The sequence below is a fragment of the Populus trichocarpa genome, chromosome 1 (genome assembly GCF_000002775.5).
Source record: "Populus trichocarpa isolate Nisqually-1 chromosome 1, P.trichocarpa_v4.1, whole genome shotgun sequence".
Classification (NCBI taxonomy): domain Eukaryota; kingdom Viridiplantae; phylum Streptophyta; class Magnoliopsida; order Malpighiales; family Salicaceae; genus Populus; species Populus trichocarpa.
Genome location: NC_037285.2, coordinates 24,139,440 through 24,157,288, shown reverse-complemented (window position 1 = coordinate 24,157,288; position 17,849 = coordinate 24,139,440). Strand labels below are relative to the sequence as shown.

Here is a 17,849-nt window from a genome sequence, read left to right as displayed (position 1 = left end):
CAATTGAAAGAAACTTATATATGCCTATATTATATCGTATTATTAATTAATTTTAATTAAAAAAAAGAAATAAGATTCAAACTATTAATTAATTTTAATTACAAGAAAAATAATATAATGAGATTAAAACTTTTAATTATTTGGTTATTAAAATTTTGATATCATATTAAAAAAATATATCAATTCAAAAAATTAAGTTTTTAGATAAGATTAAAAAAATAATGTTTTATATCACTCTCCTATAGGTTTTAGGTTCAAGATCATGTGTAGTGCTTGACTTGACTAATTCAACATAAAGAATTGAAATAATAATAAAATAATAATTGAACTCTTAATTTTCTCTGCTTCAAGGACAATTGGTAAGCTTCACAGTGCAATTAGAGCACGGAATCTTAAGTTTGGTGTTTCTCTCAACACCGCAAATTCCTCAAATGAAAAATATCCTTACACAATTAGAAGTTCTAAATTGAATTTTCTTAGATCGGTCATTTGAAATAATAAGTTTGGTGCTTGATTGTGGAGAATAACCTTTTCAGATGATGCCTATAAATAGGCTCTGGCATGTTCGATGTTCCTTTATTTATTTGTCATTGTTATCTCACAATACTTTCTTTATTCTGTTATTTTGATCCCTTTGGTCAGCAAAGTTGGTAAAACTTAGTGTATATCATGGGAAGTATTGCCAAGTTGAGTCGTAATTCTTTCCCAGATGGTTTCGTTTTTGGATCTTCTTCATCAGCTTACCAGGTACAACATTGCTTCAAGTACTCTGGTCGAAGAGAGAAACGCCTCAATTGTTTGTTCTCTGATAACGTTTAAATTATATGCAGTTTGAAGGTGAAACAAACAGGAGAGGTAAAGGGCCGAATATATGGGACACCTTCATCGAGGAGCATCCAGGTATCTCTTTATTCAATGCAGGAGTTCGTTACAATGCTTTCCTAACTAAAACAACGAATATAAATCTCTCAAGGAGTCACCTGCCAGCATGTTGATGGCCTGCCTAAAACCATAGTGTATTTTGTCTATTAAATCCAAAAGAAGAGAGAAAAAGGAAAGAAAGAAGGTGACTTTTGGGGTTAGGGGGAGAAAGTGCGTGCAAATTAAAGATGTAAATATGATTTTTATCAAATAATATAAATTCAAAGGAATTTAAGCCCAAATTATGAAAATTTGCAGAGAGGATAAGTGACCACAGCAATGCAAAGGTGGCAGTTGATTTCTATAATCGCTATAAGGTACGATGTTCATCTTATTTTTCTCTTAGTTGCCTTTTGTGGATCTGATCACCATTACACTTGTTGATATATTTTACACACAAAATGTTATAGGAAGATGTGCAAAGAATGAGGGGAATGGGAATGGATACTTTCAGATTCTCTATTTCTTGGTCTAGGGTATTACCACGTAAGTGTTTTCTTTTGTTTTTACCCTACATCTCATTCCTTTTTAATTCACGAGGATGGGACGCGTCTCGAATTTCGAAGTCCCACATTTTTCCTTACTTTGATTTTTCAATAATCGAATTGAATTCATCAGATGGCAGACTAAGTGCTGGAATAAACGAAGAAGGGATCCAGTTTTACAACAATCTCATCGATGAGCTCATAAAAAATGGTTATAACCCTTTCCTTTTCCTCGATGACTGTGTTTCATAATAATGTTACCGACTAAATAAGAATCTTGAAGTGGCCATGGTAAATGCAGGGGCAATCTTACTTTGCTTGAATTTCGAAAATTTGAAAAGCATTTTCCAAACTCTCATACAAAACGTTTCACATGCACTTTAGTTTTCTCATATTATTTTTGCTTTGAAATGTACAGGTATACAGCCTTATGTAACTCTCTTTCATTGGGACACTCCACAAGCAATCGAGGACAAATATGGTGGTTTCTTGAGCCCTAATATTTTGTAAGTAATCGTTTTTGTATTCATATTATATAAACATCTCACTTTAATTTAAATCCTCCATGCTTGAATCTAATAATTTCAAAACTCATATAGAATCGATTTCCGAGACTTCGTGGAGCTTTGCTTTCAAAGATTTGGAGACCGAGTGAAGCACTGGATCACTTTAAATGAGCCTTTTATGTTTAGCGTCAATGGTTATGACACGGGCACATTGGCACCCGGCAGAATTTCAACTTTGGAGAATTATCCAGGCCAACCCAAAATCTCTGGCGCCACCGAGGTTTACATTGTAACCCATCATCTATTGCTTGCTCATGCAACGGCTGTGAAAGTATACAAGGAAAAGTATCAGGTTTGCAGAAGCTAAAGCTAAAGCTATAATTTGTGGTTCGTTTCATAACATTTTTCACCAAAGTTTTCTGTGTGACTGTGCTAATTTTATCATTGACAAAATCTCGTCAGACGTGTCAAGGAGGTAAAATTGGGATAACCCTCGTTTCTCATTGGTTTGAACCTTACTCAACTAGTGAAAGTGATCGGGTGGCAACTGAACGAAGCCTTGATTTTATGCTTGGATGGTAAGCATTTTGCTAGCTGATTTGGATAATCTAATAATTTGAAACATTAATTTGGATTCTTAAATTCTATGGAGAAGAAACCAGGATCTTAAATTCTATGTTTTTGGCAGGTACATGGATCCTCTAACTAAAGGTGACTATCCACAGAATATGCACGACTACGTTGGAGGAAGATTGCCTAGATTCAGTGAGGAGGAATCCAAGATGCTGAGAGGATCTTATGACTTTATTGGGGTCAATTACTACACTACATACTATGCTCAGAATGTTGAGGATGTTAACTATAAAAATATTGGGTTTATGGAAGATGCTCGTGTTAACTGGCTAGGTGAAATATTTATTTACTTGTTAATTAAATGATAAAAAACTCTCAGAGTAAGAAGAATACTCTACAGTACTTTCTCACTTATGTTGATATATATTATTTTACAGGGGAGAGAAATGGAATCCCAATAGGCCCACAGGTGAATGTGATTCTTCATTCTTCGTTTCAACAAATTAGTAATTGATATGTAGCATATTTCTGTTTTTCCCCTTGGTATTGAGATATATAAATCAAATTCGCAGGCGGGTTCAAGTTGGCTTTATATTTATCCCGAAGGTATTCGTCATCTCTTGAATTACATAAAGGACGCGTATGAAAATCCAACAATATATATCACTGAAAATGGTAAGAACAGAGTTAACAACCCTCGTGTGTTTATGGTTATAGTTGTCAAGAAGCTCTGATTTACTGATTTGTTGGTTTTTTTTTTAATTAGGAGTTGATGACGTGAATTCCTCGTCATTAGAGGAAGCCCTCAATGATGCCATAAGAGAGCAATATTATAAAGACATTTTCCACAATGTTCTGAGATCTATCAAGTGAGTTTCTTCTTTCCAAATTCATGTTCTCGCTTCCTTTTTCAAACAGTCCTAGTTTTTATTTTAAAAGGAATTTCTTTCTCAGTCTGATCTGCTCTAAAAACTTGACTTTTGCAGTGACCATGGTGTCGATGTCAAGGGGTTTTTTGCTTGGTCATTCTTGGATGATTTTGAATGGGGTTCCGGTTATAGTTCAAGGTTTGGTCTCTTCTACATTGACTACGAAAACAACTTGAAACGATATGCCAAAAATTCTGTGAAGTGGTTTAAGCAATTTCTGAAGAAGGACGAAAGTACTCAACTCAACGACAACATGTAAGGCCTCTTTTCATCTCCTCTTATTATTATCAAAAAAACCTCTCAACATTTCTCATAACACAAATGATTGCAATAACAGAAAATCAAAATCTCGAATGGAGGAGGGATCAGCTCGTAGCCGTAAGAAGTCGAGAATTGAATAAACAATGGCATGAAATATATAATAAGGTATTATTGTATGTCATCTTCCATAACTACTAATTTTATTGTATTCATTTTTCATGCTCAACAAACTAATTTATTAACAATGCAGGAGTCCTTTTCGTATGATCAAGACCTACTTGAAACCACATCAGAATAGCACCAAACGCTGAAGCCAAACTTTGTTGCAGCAAGTTAGGTTTCCACGTCTGATAAATTCTATTCCATGTTTGCGTCCTTCTAGTTTATGGACATCAGTGGATCTTTGTCTTCGAATTAATTCTCACATTTTCGTCTAGGATCGATGCTGTTCTTGTTGTAATAATAATATTTATTTGTATTTTTTTATTTTTTATATGTATTGATTGGTTATCAATCAAATTCGATATTAAATAATAACTTGCTCTTCGCAATTTCTTATTCCACTAATATTTTGAAGGATACTTCAATTCATGCATAATCCTTTTCACTAGAATTCTTGGAATGTACGTAAGGTACTCGTATCTATTCCAATTATATCATAACTAGTTGATACACATCAATATATGTAAGGTACTCATATTCATTCCAATATTTATCAAAGCAATAAAACAATAAATTATTAAATTTATCAATAAGTTTACACAAATTGAAAAGACAAGGTACAATGCACCTATCTGTTTCCCCAATCGACAGAGTCCCTTTAACTACTGATGACCCTGCTCCAGACATCTCTTCTGTTTGAGAATCAAGAGATACAATCAGTACCCTCTTATAATTTTATCATAATGTGCATTCTCATACTATTGCAATCTCATTCACATGAATTCATCGCCATGTTTTAATTTCATTTTCCGATTATTTTCCTTCAACTATCACATTACACTTCCTAGATCAATTTTCTTTCGAGAACACTGTTTACCATTTTATTCGTAAGTAAAGTTATAGACTTCGGTTTTAACTATGGCTTGACTCCTTGGAAAGGTAAGACACGGTTATACAATGCTACTGAAGGATAGAAAGCCCAATTTTTCCCTTTAACACCCTTGAAATTATTCGTTATAGTACTCAACACAATCTGTCCAGTAGGAGACAGTTTGGCTCTTCTTCCATTTTCAGTTCATATCTGGAGTTATATAACTACAAATTACGCGAGGTCAATTTTGTTTGAAATATAACATCCATACCTACAATCTTTGTAAAGAACCCAATCTTAAATGTTATCATTTGGGTACCCTAATCTCAGCTGAAAGTCGGGTGACACGAATCAAACCACCACACTTTCTATTTTTTTCATTCTTGCTAACTTAATTTAAACAAAAGTTTCAAAAAGGTTAAAGTTTCTCCTAACTCAATCAGAACTAATCAAATCCAACCGGTGATGGTAACCACCATTATGTCATGCGACACATACTAAAAAAGAAAAGCATGTTAACGGATCGATCGTTCTAGATCGAAACAAAACCAAACTGACTTGAAAATTGATAATAAATTGTTCATCAATGAATAACTTCTCGTTGGAGTCTTTAATCCCGATCTCCTCAATATGACCAACATATCCAAAACTGAGCAGGATCCAACGGTTGATGAAAGAGTAAACCGCCAGTGACCATGACTGGCCTGTAGACAATGTTTTCTTGAACTGTACGAGGGCTATATCTCTCACACAAAACCATAGCCTTTCGATCCCAATGATCATATGTTAGAGGGTGGTGAGGATCATAATCTGTCCAAAATCCAGCCCGATCAAATGATGAAATACATAGATATGGCCATTTGAGTTCTACTCTCAAGGTACTCTCTCTCCCTCTCTTTTCTTTCATTCGGCCATCCTAGGTATTTTCTACATAATTTTGCTATTTATATAGGAAATCTATCCATATTTACTAAAACACACTTATGTTAAGTTTGGGTATCCTTTTCGTTTAACCAGATGCCTTTTCTTAGTCCGCATTTAAAATACCATGCGAAAAATCTTTCTCTCAATTTTCTTTTTTAATAATTCAATACTATTCAATTTTATTTTATTTTAACTAACCCATCTCTTTTCTAATAATTCAATATTATTCCTTTTCTCAGTCTGACCAGACAAGGCTTTCCCTAGTGGAGTCGCCATCCTGTCGCGGGGTGTTCGGCGTGACGTCATCAGCGACGACGAGGCTTTATTGTGCAATTTCTTTTTTCCCTAGATTTCGAGGAATGCATTGTCAAACTGAAATTTATCAAGACCAAGTGAAAAGTAAATAAATAATACCTATGGAACATAATTAATTCATGAGGATGCAAAATGTAGGGTCTCTTTGAAATAATCCTTAAATTCAAGGGGAGGGGGTGTAGGCAATTTTCGGCGGTTATAGTACTAAAGTGGCCGAATTTGCCGGTTCAGAACCTCATTTCTCCGTCTCATTGGATTCCCTGTGGCGGCTTTGTTGTCAAGGTATTGCACGTGTTGGTTGTTTCTTGATAGATTATCCCTGACAATTTTTTTTTTCTCTTTTCTCCACTAAAAGTCGCACTAGCCATTTAAGATTTCAGGGTAGTATCTTAGTTGTTGTTATTTCAGTGACAGTTAATGTTCTTTTTATATATAATTTTCTTTCTTAGTTTTTTTTTTTTGATTTTCGATTTTTTTTCAATTTTATCCTTCAATCTAAATTTTTTTTTTCTTCAATCTTGGTCATGGTTTTTTTTGTTTCTTAAGTTTTTTCTTGCCCTTCTGTATTCTTTTAATTGTTTTTATTTTCATCCTTAGATATATTTTTTTAAAAATTTATTACTCATTATTTCATTGGTTTCTTCTTTTAATTATTTTGTGAATTTTATTTTTCTTCTCAATTTAACCCTTCAATCCAAAATTATCCATCCTTTTTTTTTTCAAATTTGATCCTCATTATTTTAATTGTTATTTTTCTTTTGGATCATTTTGTATAATTGTTTTTCAATTTTATCCTTTTACATTTTATTTTTTGAAAATTGGGCTTCGTGGTTTTTCAGGTTTGGTGCTTCTAGTTAAGTTAATTGAGAGATTGATTTCATATGAATTGTAATGGTTGCTGAACCATGAGAGCAACCATCCTTTTGTATTTATACCTTTAGCGTTGTGCACAATGCAATAATATTTACATATATAAAGAATCTCTTTCCATAATACTTATGATCAAATGGACCGAGTCACGGGTTGACTCGACATTGATATTTTTTATGAAATAGGCTTCGTGGTTTTCTTTGTGTTTCTTCCTATCGGATTATCCTGATCTCATGACCTAGCTCACGGGTTTCGCCGGTTAACCTAGATGGGCCCACACCTTTTTTTGGCTTTTAATTACTCTTTATTGTTTTGGATCCTTTTGTGTGGCTAACTTTTTTTTTTAACTTCACCCTTCAATATTTGATTTGTTGAGAATTGAGTTTCGTGGTTTTTTCATATTTGGTGCTTTTGGTCAAGTGGCCCGTGTCACGAGTTTTATAAGCTAACGATGGTTTTTTTTTAAAAAAATTGGGTTTCATGATTTTCTTCATTATTCTTTTTATCAGGTTACACTATCTCATAAGTTGACTTGTGGATTTGGCGGGTTGACTCGGGTGAGCTCAAGTGTTACATCCCTGATTTTCTACATCCTTTTTCACGATACGTTGAAAATTCTTAGTGTAATTTTTTTTTATATAGGTTCCACTAAAATTTGTACCAAAATTTCAGCGGAGTCTCCCCTATACCGGTAGGTTCCAAGTTATCAAAAAAATCATATTACACTTCCAATTTCATTTCACAATTTGATCCAATCATCCTGGATCTCAATCCAACTCATCATCATCAACACAAAACATCTTATTCAATAACATCATACAATTCAAGTTCATAAAATAACAATGCATAATTAGATTGTTACATAATATCATATAAACTATATTTTGCATAATAACATCATATAATGTAATTCAAGTGAATGATTCGATGTCAACTAAAAACATGCATGGTTAAATAGATACTTAGAATTACAAACATTAGATTAAAGTCATACATCCAAATTTACGGGTTAATATTACATTTCAAGTTTTAGGAGATAAGTCTCTTAATTTTCAAATAATTACATGGCCAAAAACAAAAGGTAACTAAACTAAAATCACTCATGACATGACCCCATGGACTTGAAAACAAAAATTAACATGTACATATAAATATAAAAAGGTAGTAAGAAATAATAACAACGACAAGCAATAATTTCCATGGCATTTCTTTTGATACATAAAATTAAGCATAGACCTCTTTTACAACATACATTTTCCATCTATTATCAATATCCAAATTACTTTCCAACCCATTTGCCGAGAATAATTTTATCTTGGAAATCCCAATACAACTCAATAGTTTCGAATACCATCTCCTTATGAATCCATTCTCATTTGATACCAAAATATTCCTCTGTTGGTATCATTATCTTATCTCATTCTTTGGGAATAACTAATCAATACTTTCTCTTCCATTTTTCAAAAGGTAATTGCCGATACTAATAAATCTTATTGGTATCATTAGTCTCCTAATACTGGGTTAGAGTAATCAATTCCATTCAAGTGTTGATATCAATACTGATCGATATCATTACTATTCCTACCCCGAAATAGTTAATCAATTCTTATCCATATTTGGTTTACCATCTCGTTCTAGTGGCGGTGATGAGGAAAGTAGGTGGTGGTGCCTTTTTTTTTCTTCCTGTTTCTTCCTTCTTCCTCTGTAATCTTCTCCCTTATCCCACTGTTTTTTTATTCTTTTCTCCCCCTGGTTCTCTAAAAAATTTCCCGTCATCTTCCCCCTCTCCAAACTGTCCCCAACTTCTGTCCTTTTTTTTCTTCCCCTGTAATCTTCTCCCTTATCCCTCTATTTTTTTTGTTCTTTTCTCCCCCTGGTTTTCTAAAAACTTTTCCGCCCATCTTCCCCCTCTCCAAACTGTCCCCAACTTCTATTATTTATAAGGGCATGTGAGAGGGAGCCACCCTACCCCAGGGCATGGCTTCACTCTCTTTTCTTCATCATGTTGGCAGGGTATGGTGGGTATTGGTTGTGTCAGGTTTTGTCAGTATTTGGGAAAGTGGGGAGGGAGAGAGAGAGGGAAAATGAGAGGGAAAAATCTTCTTCTTCCTTGCCTCTGCACGTGCAGGGGAAGAAGAAGATGCACAGTGCCGTTCAAAACAGCACCGTTCCGTGCTTTTTCTTTTCTTTTTTTTTGGAAAAAAGATAAATGAATTTGGGAAGTAACCAAAAAATGGGTTATGACAGATATTATTAACTATTATTGACCTAGAATAGTTAATCTATTTATCTTTCTCACTTAACCGGGAGTAACTATGCTGATGTTAGTAATCTTTACTAACTTCATTAGTCACCAAATCACCCGAGATCAACTAATCAATTAAAAAAATGCTGGCACTAATGGAACCCCACGGATACCATTAACTACCCAAACCCAGATAGCTAATCAAGGTCATCTCAACCTTACATTCGTACTGATCCTCTTTCATTTTTCTTATTAACATCATATAAATTATATTATGATTACTTGAAAACCTATGGTTTGCGAGAGTCTGGGTAAGGGACTGGTTGTGCAAGGGAAAGATGCACCACCCCTAGTGTAGGCTGCATTGTTGTTTGATTGTTTTTCTAGGTTAACTTTCTATTTGTTGGTCTTCTCTAAGGTCTAGGGCAGATCCCCCTTCGTAAGAGAGTCTCTACCTTATTGGGCTAAAAATACAAGGATTTTAGATGGTAGGTTGCATTGCTGGTTTTGTCTTAAATTGCTAAGGGTTTGTTGTATTTTATTTTTGATGATATGCTTGTAATATTCATGACCCTAACACCAGTGAATATTCGATTATGGATATTTCAAACTCTGTCGTTGGTAAATATTACAGAACCAAAGAAAGTATGATATTCCTGACTCTGGTGCCAATGAATAAATTAGTAAAATTAATTGACAACAAAGCATACATATTTTTTTTTAGGAAAAAAATGTAAGTATGTATCGTATATCAAATTCGCATTTCACAATAAAAATCCACAAATCAAATATATAATGAAATTATATATACAAAAACAGTGTGAGGGACCACAAATAAATTCAAAATGATCCACAAATTGTTTTAGAATTTCCTGATATTCAAAAAAGTCTATTTGGCTAACTATCAAAACAAAAGAGGGCCTGAGGCCCAGGCCCAACCCAGTCTCAACTGTTTTATGTTTTCTCTTCTTTATGGAGGGTTGGGATCGGCCTGGACCGAGCCTAGTCATTGGCCCAAACCAATAACCCGACTGGCTACTGTTTAGCAGGCGGGCGTGAAATGTTCACGCACGCTTGCTATTGGAATGAGGCAATTATAATTCAAATGCACAGTGTTTATGCACAGTACTGGTGAATTAAAATTGTAAGCAGGTAACCATCTAGGTGGTGGCCTAGTGGTAAGAGCTTGTGACCAAGAGGTTTGCTCCCTCTATGGTCTCAGGTTCGAGCCCTGTAGTTGTTCATATGATGGCCACTAGAGGCTTACATGGTCGTTAACTTCAGGGCCCGTGGGATTAGTCGAGGTGCGTGCAAGCTGGCCCGGATAACCATGTTAAACTAAAAAAAATTGTAAGCAGGGAATATATGAAACTTACCTGGTAACTGTTGGAGACGAAGACGATGGCGATGAAGACGTGAGGTGCTGGTCGAACGGACACTCTCTCTTCTGCTTCTTCTTATTTTCCTCTTCGTCTTCCCTTGTCTTTCTTTTTGTCTTAGTTTTTCTTCGTTTCTGTGTCTGTCTCTCTTTCTCTGTAATGTATGTCTTTCTCTCTCTGTTTTCATTCTTTCTTTCTTCATCTTTTCGTTCTCGGTCTCATGGGTTCTGTCTTGTGCTTCTTCTTCTTTGTCTTTATGTCTTTGTTTTTCTTCGTTTTTGTGTCTGTCTCTCTTTCTCTATAATGTATGTCTTTCTCTCTCTGTTTTCGTTCTTCGTGTTTTTGTTCTCGGTCTCCTGTGCTTCTTCTTCTTTGTCTTTCGTCTTTGTTTCTACTGTGATCTTCTCCTGGAATGCTCTGTTTATGGTGCAGTTGCTGCTGAAGATGGAGCTCTGGAGCTGCTACTGAAGACGAAGTCGAGGGCGTGCTGCAGGAATACAACGGTCTCACCTTTTGTTTCTCTCTGCTGTTTGTTCACCCCCCCTGTGCTTGTGGCCTTTCTCTGGCTTTTATAAAACCAGCGAATGCCATGTGGTCGCGCCTCCAGATAACGAAGCGACCTTGCAGGACTGTTATTGCAGCAGTAATGGTAACGACATTCGAAGATGCATCGTAGTGGCAGGGGGGGCAGCTGGCCGAGAACCGTTTTTTTGCTGCTGAATCCGTGGAATGAAGATAATGAATAGTGTTTTCAAAACGGGGCCGTTTTCTCAATTGAAGTAGCTATTTTCAATTTGCCCCTTGCAGTTTTGAAATTTAGCAATTGGGCCCTTATTCATGGAAAATATCTTTTTTTTTCATTTTTCCCTGGATCAATTGTAATTGGACCCCTAGATTTCAACGTCATTTGCAAAACAGTCATTGGTTTCTTATTTAATCAATTCATTCCTTAATCAACTCTTCAACTTTTAATTCTTTCAAAATTTCCCAGGGAAAAAATCAATTAAACCCCCCTAGAGTATCACCACCTATTCACTTTGGTTCTTGGATTTTAATTCCTTGCAATTTCGATCCAAATCAGTCTCAAACTTTGATATTTCTTCAATTAAGCCCTTGAATGCATTAATTAAATAAATCAAAGTTTAATTAATTGCCCAAACATATCAATTCTTCCAATTTTTAACCAAATTGACTCCCAAATTTATAATTCCATCCTTATTAGTCCTCAAATTTTCAATTTGTATTGTCTTAACCTAATTCTCAATTCATTCATTTATTTATTTTTATTTTTTAAAAAATAAAAAATTAGATTAATTATGACAAACATCGTATACATTGTAACCACGATTGCCAAGTGTCGCGAGCAAGACGTCAGGCTGGTGTACTCTAAAAAATGTATGCCTCCTAAAGAGGTGCTGTTGCTGTGAAAGGAAATGGTATTGAGTTTAATCATAAAATTATGATTAAAGTTCAGGAGTCGCCAGCTAATATTATGGTTACTAGGAAATCAATGGTCTGCGAGAGTCTGGGTAAAGGATTGGTTGTGCAAGGAGAAGACGCATCACTCCTAGTGCACCCTACACAAGGTATGTTGCATTTTTGTTTGATTGTTTTTCCAGGTGAAGTTTCTATTTATTGGTATTTTCTAAGGTCTAAGGCAGATCTCCCTTATTGGGCTAAAATCCTAGACGTTTTAAAGTTCAAATTTTAACATCGTATTTATTTTACACTTTGTATCTTTAATACCTGAGGGTATACTCTACTATATAGTTTTACACCCCTGATCATCGTATTTATTTCACTTTAGTCCTTGGTCTCTGATTTATGCAATTTGACTCTTAATTGATCAATAAACTTTTAATTTCTTCAATTTGGCCCCTGATTCCGTCAATTACAGCCCCTCTATTTACGCGCCTTTTCCAGTTTGGTCCTTGGTTTCAGATTTCTTTAATCAGGTCCCTAATTGGCCATCAAACTTCAATATTTATGCAATTAAGCCCCTGATTTGACCAAATTAACTCTCAAAACTTATAATTTGACCCCAAAACTTTAATTTCTTCCAATTAAAGCCTAAATTGACTTAAAAATCAATTTTTTTTGCAATCAAACCCTTCATAAATCCAATTAAACTTTCAATAAAATTTAATTGACTCCATAAACATCTGATTTTGGACTTTTCTTCCTCAAATCAAATTTTCTTCATCAACAGGGCTCTCATCGGTCAACGATATATCGTCAAATTTCAATCTTTGTATTTTTAAACCTCCTTAACCAATTTTTAGCCATTTTCTGAGCGTTCTGGCATCCTCTTTTCACTGCAATTATTTTTTTTATTTTCTTTCAAATATATGTTTTTGATTTATTTGTATTTTCTTCCTTTTTGTGCGGGGACCCAAAAATAGGTTACAACAGATGCCCCCTCTTTACAATACTTACGAAGAAAAGACTCTGCGTAGTAAGTTTTGTAAAGATAAACAAAACTAATCTTTCGAAACTGGTCTTCTCGAGCTTAGTCGACCAGAAAACCCATTTGGCGATTCCTTTTATCAAAGGTAAAAGGTTATGTGTGGTTTGGTTAAATTGAGATTCCTTCTGCCAATCCCCTTTAATCGGAACCGAAATCCTTTGTGGTTGGGCTAAACTGAGATTCCTTTCGCCAATCCCCTTTAACCGGAACCAAAATCCAAAGTGGTTTGTAATACCACGGTTCAATAAAGACTATTCTTGCAAACAAGATTCCTCCTTTCTTTTTCCCTTCCTTGGTCAAAACTAATCTCTTTGTTACTCCGCCTTCAATGATTCCTTCTTTGTCCACAAACTCGCTGGACTTCAATTCAGATATTTCCTCAAGCAAGTCAAACACAAAACTATGTATGCAATACTCTAAAGTGGAATGATAATGCATGCACCCTTACCTGACTTGAAACATAGGTCCTCGAGCTCTCGTAAAACCCTTCCCCTAGTATGAGCTTATTTCGTGTGTTTGCAGTTAGATGTTGGCTTGTGTTTGTCGCACTGTCCTTCTTGCCCATCATATTTCAAGGAAGAAGTCTCCACATTTTCACTCGGTGCCCCCCTTTTGATTCTTCATTACCCTTGTTTATCATGCTCTTGCCAATACTTGTATTTGTCTTTCTCAAAATGAAGGGCTTTTGGGTTTTTTGTCTCAGTATAAAAAGAAAAGGACAGGTTTTCCAAAAGAAATCTTTAACAAAAACTTGAAATTGTTCATGACTACTAGAACTTTCAACATATGCACTAAAGACTCATTTAAACAACTCCCATCAAAGGTTTTCTCGGGTTTTAGAATGCAGTTATCTTCGGGTTAGACCCTTTGTACAAAGGTGACCTTCTGTTTAATCTTTTCAAAAGATTTCAAGTATATACTTGAAAAGGATATATATATAAAAAAAAAGGTTGTCTCATACTTGCATTTTTCTTGCACGGACAACAGCAGATTACCATTCCTTTATGAGGTCCTGTGGATCATGAGACCAACGTTTATCAAACCAAGTTACATGCGCTTGATTAGAAAGGACTTCTAAAAGGCTTGTAATGTAGGCTATATTTATGGGCTATGAAAGAAAGGAATTTTACAATCTCAAAAGGTGTTTGAGGGTTTCAAAGACCTAGGATCAACTATTCATTGATCATCTCTCTCTTATTGTCTTTGTAGGGAACATACATATAACCTTGTTAACCTTAACGATCAGAATTCTCTTAACATAGGTCATACTAAAATAACCAATTGATCATCTTTCTCTTATTGTCTTTCTCTGGATGATAATGAAAGCCTAAATATTACATGATCAATTCTAGCATCCATCTTCACTACTTTGTCTGGATGATAATGAAAGCCTAAATGTTACATGATCAATTCTAGCATCCATCTTCACTGCTTTGTCTGGATGATAAGGAAAAGACTGGCATCGATATTTTCTACCCCCTAGTCTATGTCTCTGTTTTTTTTAGCCATTTCACCACGTTGGACTTTTTCTTAACCTTCCCCTTTCCTATTGATTCTATCAGTGTCTTCCAAATATCTCTTGTTTACCCCCAGTGTGGGGTGTGATCCTAGTCCGAGTTGTCATAAAAAGAAACGCGATCTAACTCAAATGGGGAGCACAAAGGATGAAATTTTTAGAAAGTGAATGGATGACAAAAATATGTGTGATTACAGAGATGATTACCTAACCATTTATCCATGCAAATTCAAAAAAATTCTATCAGAGACAAGGTTTTATCTTAGAGTTATGCTTTGGGGTTTATTTTGGTTTGGTCACCTCTTTACCGGGAAATGCTTAAATTTCATCTTTGAGCGCTTTATGATGCATTTCTTGTAATCATGCACAAAATCAGTTCTTTCAAGATAAACAAAATAAGTGTCGCGAGATCAATGCAATGAAAGGGTTCTTTACACAAAGAAATCATGGCCAAACTTTACTTTATTGATTTCAGGAGAAAACCGAACACATTTAGACATAATATCTCTTTACAGAGTCGGAATTCACAGGTTTGGCTAGATCTTCTCCATCCATTCTACATATTTCTGAGCTCCTCCTGACAAAGCCTTCTTTACTATATAAGAACCTTCATAATTTAGAGCCCACTTGCTGTGATCTTATCCTGGTAGAGACAATAGTTTCTTCAGCACTAGATCTCCTTCTTGGAACACACGAGGTCTAACCTTCTTGTCATATGTCTTGGCCATTCTTTTTTGGTAAAGTTGATGATGGCAGATTGTGGCTATCCTCTTTTCACCGATCAGGTTTAACTGTTCATATCTCACTTTGGCCCATTCAGCCTCTTATAACTCTGAATCCATCAACACCCTTAACGAAGGGATTTCTACTTCCAACGACATCACCGCCTCCATTCCATATACCAAAGAATATGGCATAGTTCCTGTCGAGGTTCTTATTGTAGTGCGATATGCATGGAGAGCAAATGGCAACATCTCATGCCAATCTTTGTAAGTGACTATCATTTTCTGAATAATGTTTTTGATATTCTTGTTGGCTGCTTCCATGGCACCATTCATCTTTGGCATGTATGGTGAGAAATTTGAATGCTTGATCTTCCATTTGGTATAGAGCTCCACTATCATTTTACCATTGAAATTCTGTGCATTACCGATCACTATCTTTTTCGGCGAACCATAACAACAAATCAAGTCTTTCTTTATAAAACTCTTCACCACTTTCTGAGTCACATGGGCGTATGAACAGGCTTCTGCCCATTTCGTGAAATAATCAATAGCTACAAGGATGAATCTATGCCCATTGTTGGCTTTTAGGTTAACAGGCCCGATCACATCAATTCCCCACATTGCAAATGACCATGGAGATGCCAGATTAAACAAAGGGGTCGGAGGTGCATTGACCTTATCACTATGCACCTGACACTTGTGACATGTTCTGACATAGTCGATGCAGTCTTTCTCTAATGTCATCCAGAAATAACCGGCAATTTGTATTTTCTTGTCATCATATGTCCACTAGCATGGGTTGAGCAAATCCCTTCATGGACCTCTCGCAAAGCCTTTTTAGCATCTATTGCATTCAAACACCTCAATAAGGTTCCATCAAATGATCTTTTGTACATAATCTCTCTGTCTAGATAAAAACCCATGGCCAATCTCCTTAGGGTTTTCTTATCCATCTTCGAAGCTCCCTCTGGATATTCCTGATTTTTCACAAAGTTCTTGATATCGTAATACCAAGGCTTCCTATCTATCTCTCCTTCAATTGAGCAACAATAAACTGGGTTATTTCTGATGTCAATGTGTACTGGCTGTACCTTATGCCCGAGATCAATGGTAGCCATAGCAGCTAATATAGCCAAAGCATCCGCAAAATGGTTCCCTTCTCTTCCCAGGTGGGTGAACTTTATCTCTTCAAAGTCGTCTGATAGTGTGGACAAGTATTCCTGGTAAGGCTTCAACTTTTCTTCCTTGGTTTGCCATTCTCCTTTCACCTGACAGATAATCAACATTGAGTCACAATATACATCCACCTTTCTAATTTTCATCTCTAGTGCAGCTTCTAAGCCGAGTATACAAGCTTCATATTCAACTGTATTGTTGGTGCATTCAAAGTGCAATTTAACTAAAACTGGATATTGCTTCTGATCAGGAGAGACTATCACTACACCGGCCCCGTTACCATATACATTCATTGCTCCGTCAAAAAACATAGTCCACCAATCTGTCTTCTCTTCTTCATCCTCTATTGATAATAAATTTTCATCTGGAAAATCAAAATCCAATAGCTCGTAATCTTCCACAGCGTTATCAGCTAGATGGTCAGCAATCACGCTCCCCTTCACAGCTTTCCTTATCATGTATACTATGTCATACTCTGACAACAAAACCTACCACCTTGCAATTCGACTTGAGAGGTAGGGCTTGTTACATATGTACCTCAATGGATCCACTTTTGAAATCAACCAAGTGGTGTGACACAACATATAATGTCGTAATCTTTTTGCCGCCCATCCCAATGCACAACAGAGTTTCTCTATTACCGTGTATCTAGACTCACACTCAGTGAACTTCTTACTTAGGTAATAGATAGCCCTTTCTTTCCTCCCGGTTTCATCATGCTGTCCCAGTACACATCCCATAGCTTTTCAGTCACTGTTAGATACAATATTAACGGTCTTCCTGATACAGGAGGAACAAGCAAAGGCGGACTTTGCAAATAGCACTTGATTTTATTGAATGCTCCTCACACTCCTCATTCCATGTCCCAGGATCCTTCTTCCTCAGTAGTCGGAAGATAGGTTCAACCTTCCCAAGAATCCCCTCACCTCCTTCTCTGTCTTTGAGGTTGCCATGGATTGGATGGCTTTTTCTTTATCAGGATCCACCTCTATACCTTTGCTATTGACCACAAATCCTAACAGCTTGTCGGACTTAACTCCAAATGAACATTTTGCAGGGTTGAGCTTTAGTTCATACTTTCTCAATCTCTCAAATAACTTCCTCAACACCTTGACATGATCGTCTCCCTCTTTTGACTTGGCAATCATATCATCTACATACACTTCAATTTCTTCGTGCATCATATCATGAAATAGAGTCACCATGGCTCTCTGATAGGTGGCCCCTGCGTTCTTCAAACCAAGCGGCATAACCTTGCAGCAATATGTTCCCCAAGGGGTGACAAAAGTCGTTTTCGCCTTGTCCTTTGGAGCCATTTTTATCTGGTTGTATATTGAGAAACCATTCATAAAGGAATATGTGGAACTACGAGCAGCATTGTCAACTAAAATGTCTATATGGGGTAGCGGAAAATCATCTTTCGGGCTAGCTTTATTCAAATTCTGGAAGTCCACACAAACTCTAATCTTTCCTTCCTTATTTGGTACGACAAAAATATTGGATACCCATTGCGGATATTTAACA

General features: G+C 35.9%; 2 protein-coding genes across 2 annotated transcripts; one reads left to right on the top strand and one right to left on the bottom strand.

The window, feature by feature from the left end:
* The first annotated feature begins 581 nt into the window (after positions 1-581).
* On the top strand, positions 582-4,226 carry LOC7472984 (beta-glucosidase 12). The gene is made up of 15 exons (XM_024602393.2): positions 582-747; positions 831-900; positions 1,180-1,238; positions 1,332-1,407; positions 1,540-1,617; positions 1,825-1,912; positions 2,006-2,264; positions 2,375-2,490; positions 2,601-2,818; positions 2,923-2,954; positions 3,058-3,160; positions 3,252-3,354; positions 3,472-3,669; positions 3,752-3,840; positions 3,926-4,226. Exons 1-14 carry the CDS (start codon positions 670-672, stop codon positions 3,813-3,815), a joined length of 1,542 nt encoding a protein of 513 aa, XP_024458161.2. The 5' UTR covers positions 582-669; the 3' UTR covers positions 3,816-3,840; positions 3,926-4,226.
* An 11,022-nt stretch (positions 4,227-15,248) lies between these two features.
* LOC112328833 (uncharacterized) lies at positions 15,249-16,618 on the bottom strand. The gene is made up of 2 exons (XM_024609837.2): positions 15,971-16,618; positions 15,249-15,839 (listed from the first exon to the last, which is right to left on the bottom strand). The coding sequence occupies exons 1-2, from the start codon at positions 16,616-16,618 to the stop codon at positions 15,249-15,251; spliced, it is 1,239 nt and encodes a 412-aa protein (XP_024465605.2).
* Positions 16,619-17,849: the final 1,231 nt, after the last annotated feature.

What these genes read in the sequence shown, in the direction of transcription:
- LOC7472984 (XM_024602393.2), top strand. Translation starts at nt 670, where the DNA reads ATGGGAAGTATTGCCAAGTTGAGTCGTAATTCTTTCCCAGATGGTTTC. An exon ending in CGATGAGCTCATAAAAAATG is followed by an intron (nt 1,618 to 1,824) that starts GTTATAACCCTT and finishes TGAAATGTACAG; the next exon opens with GTATACAGCCTTATGTAACT. An exon ending in ACTCAACTCAACGACAACAT is followed by an intron (nt 3,670 to 3,751) that starts GTAAGGCCTCTT and finishes TTGCAATAACAG; the next exon opens with AAAATCAAAATCTCGAATGG.
- LOC112328833 (XM_024609837.2), bottom strand. Translation starts at nt 16,618, where the DNA reads ATGAATGTATATGGTAACGGGGCCGGTGTAGTGATAGTCTCTCCTGAT. An exon ending in CTAAAAAGGCTTTGCGAGAG is followed by an intron (nt 15,840 to 15,970) that starts GTCCATGAAGGG and finishes CACAAGTGTCAG; the next exon opens with GTGCATAGTGATAAGGTCAA.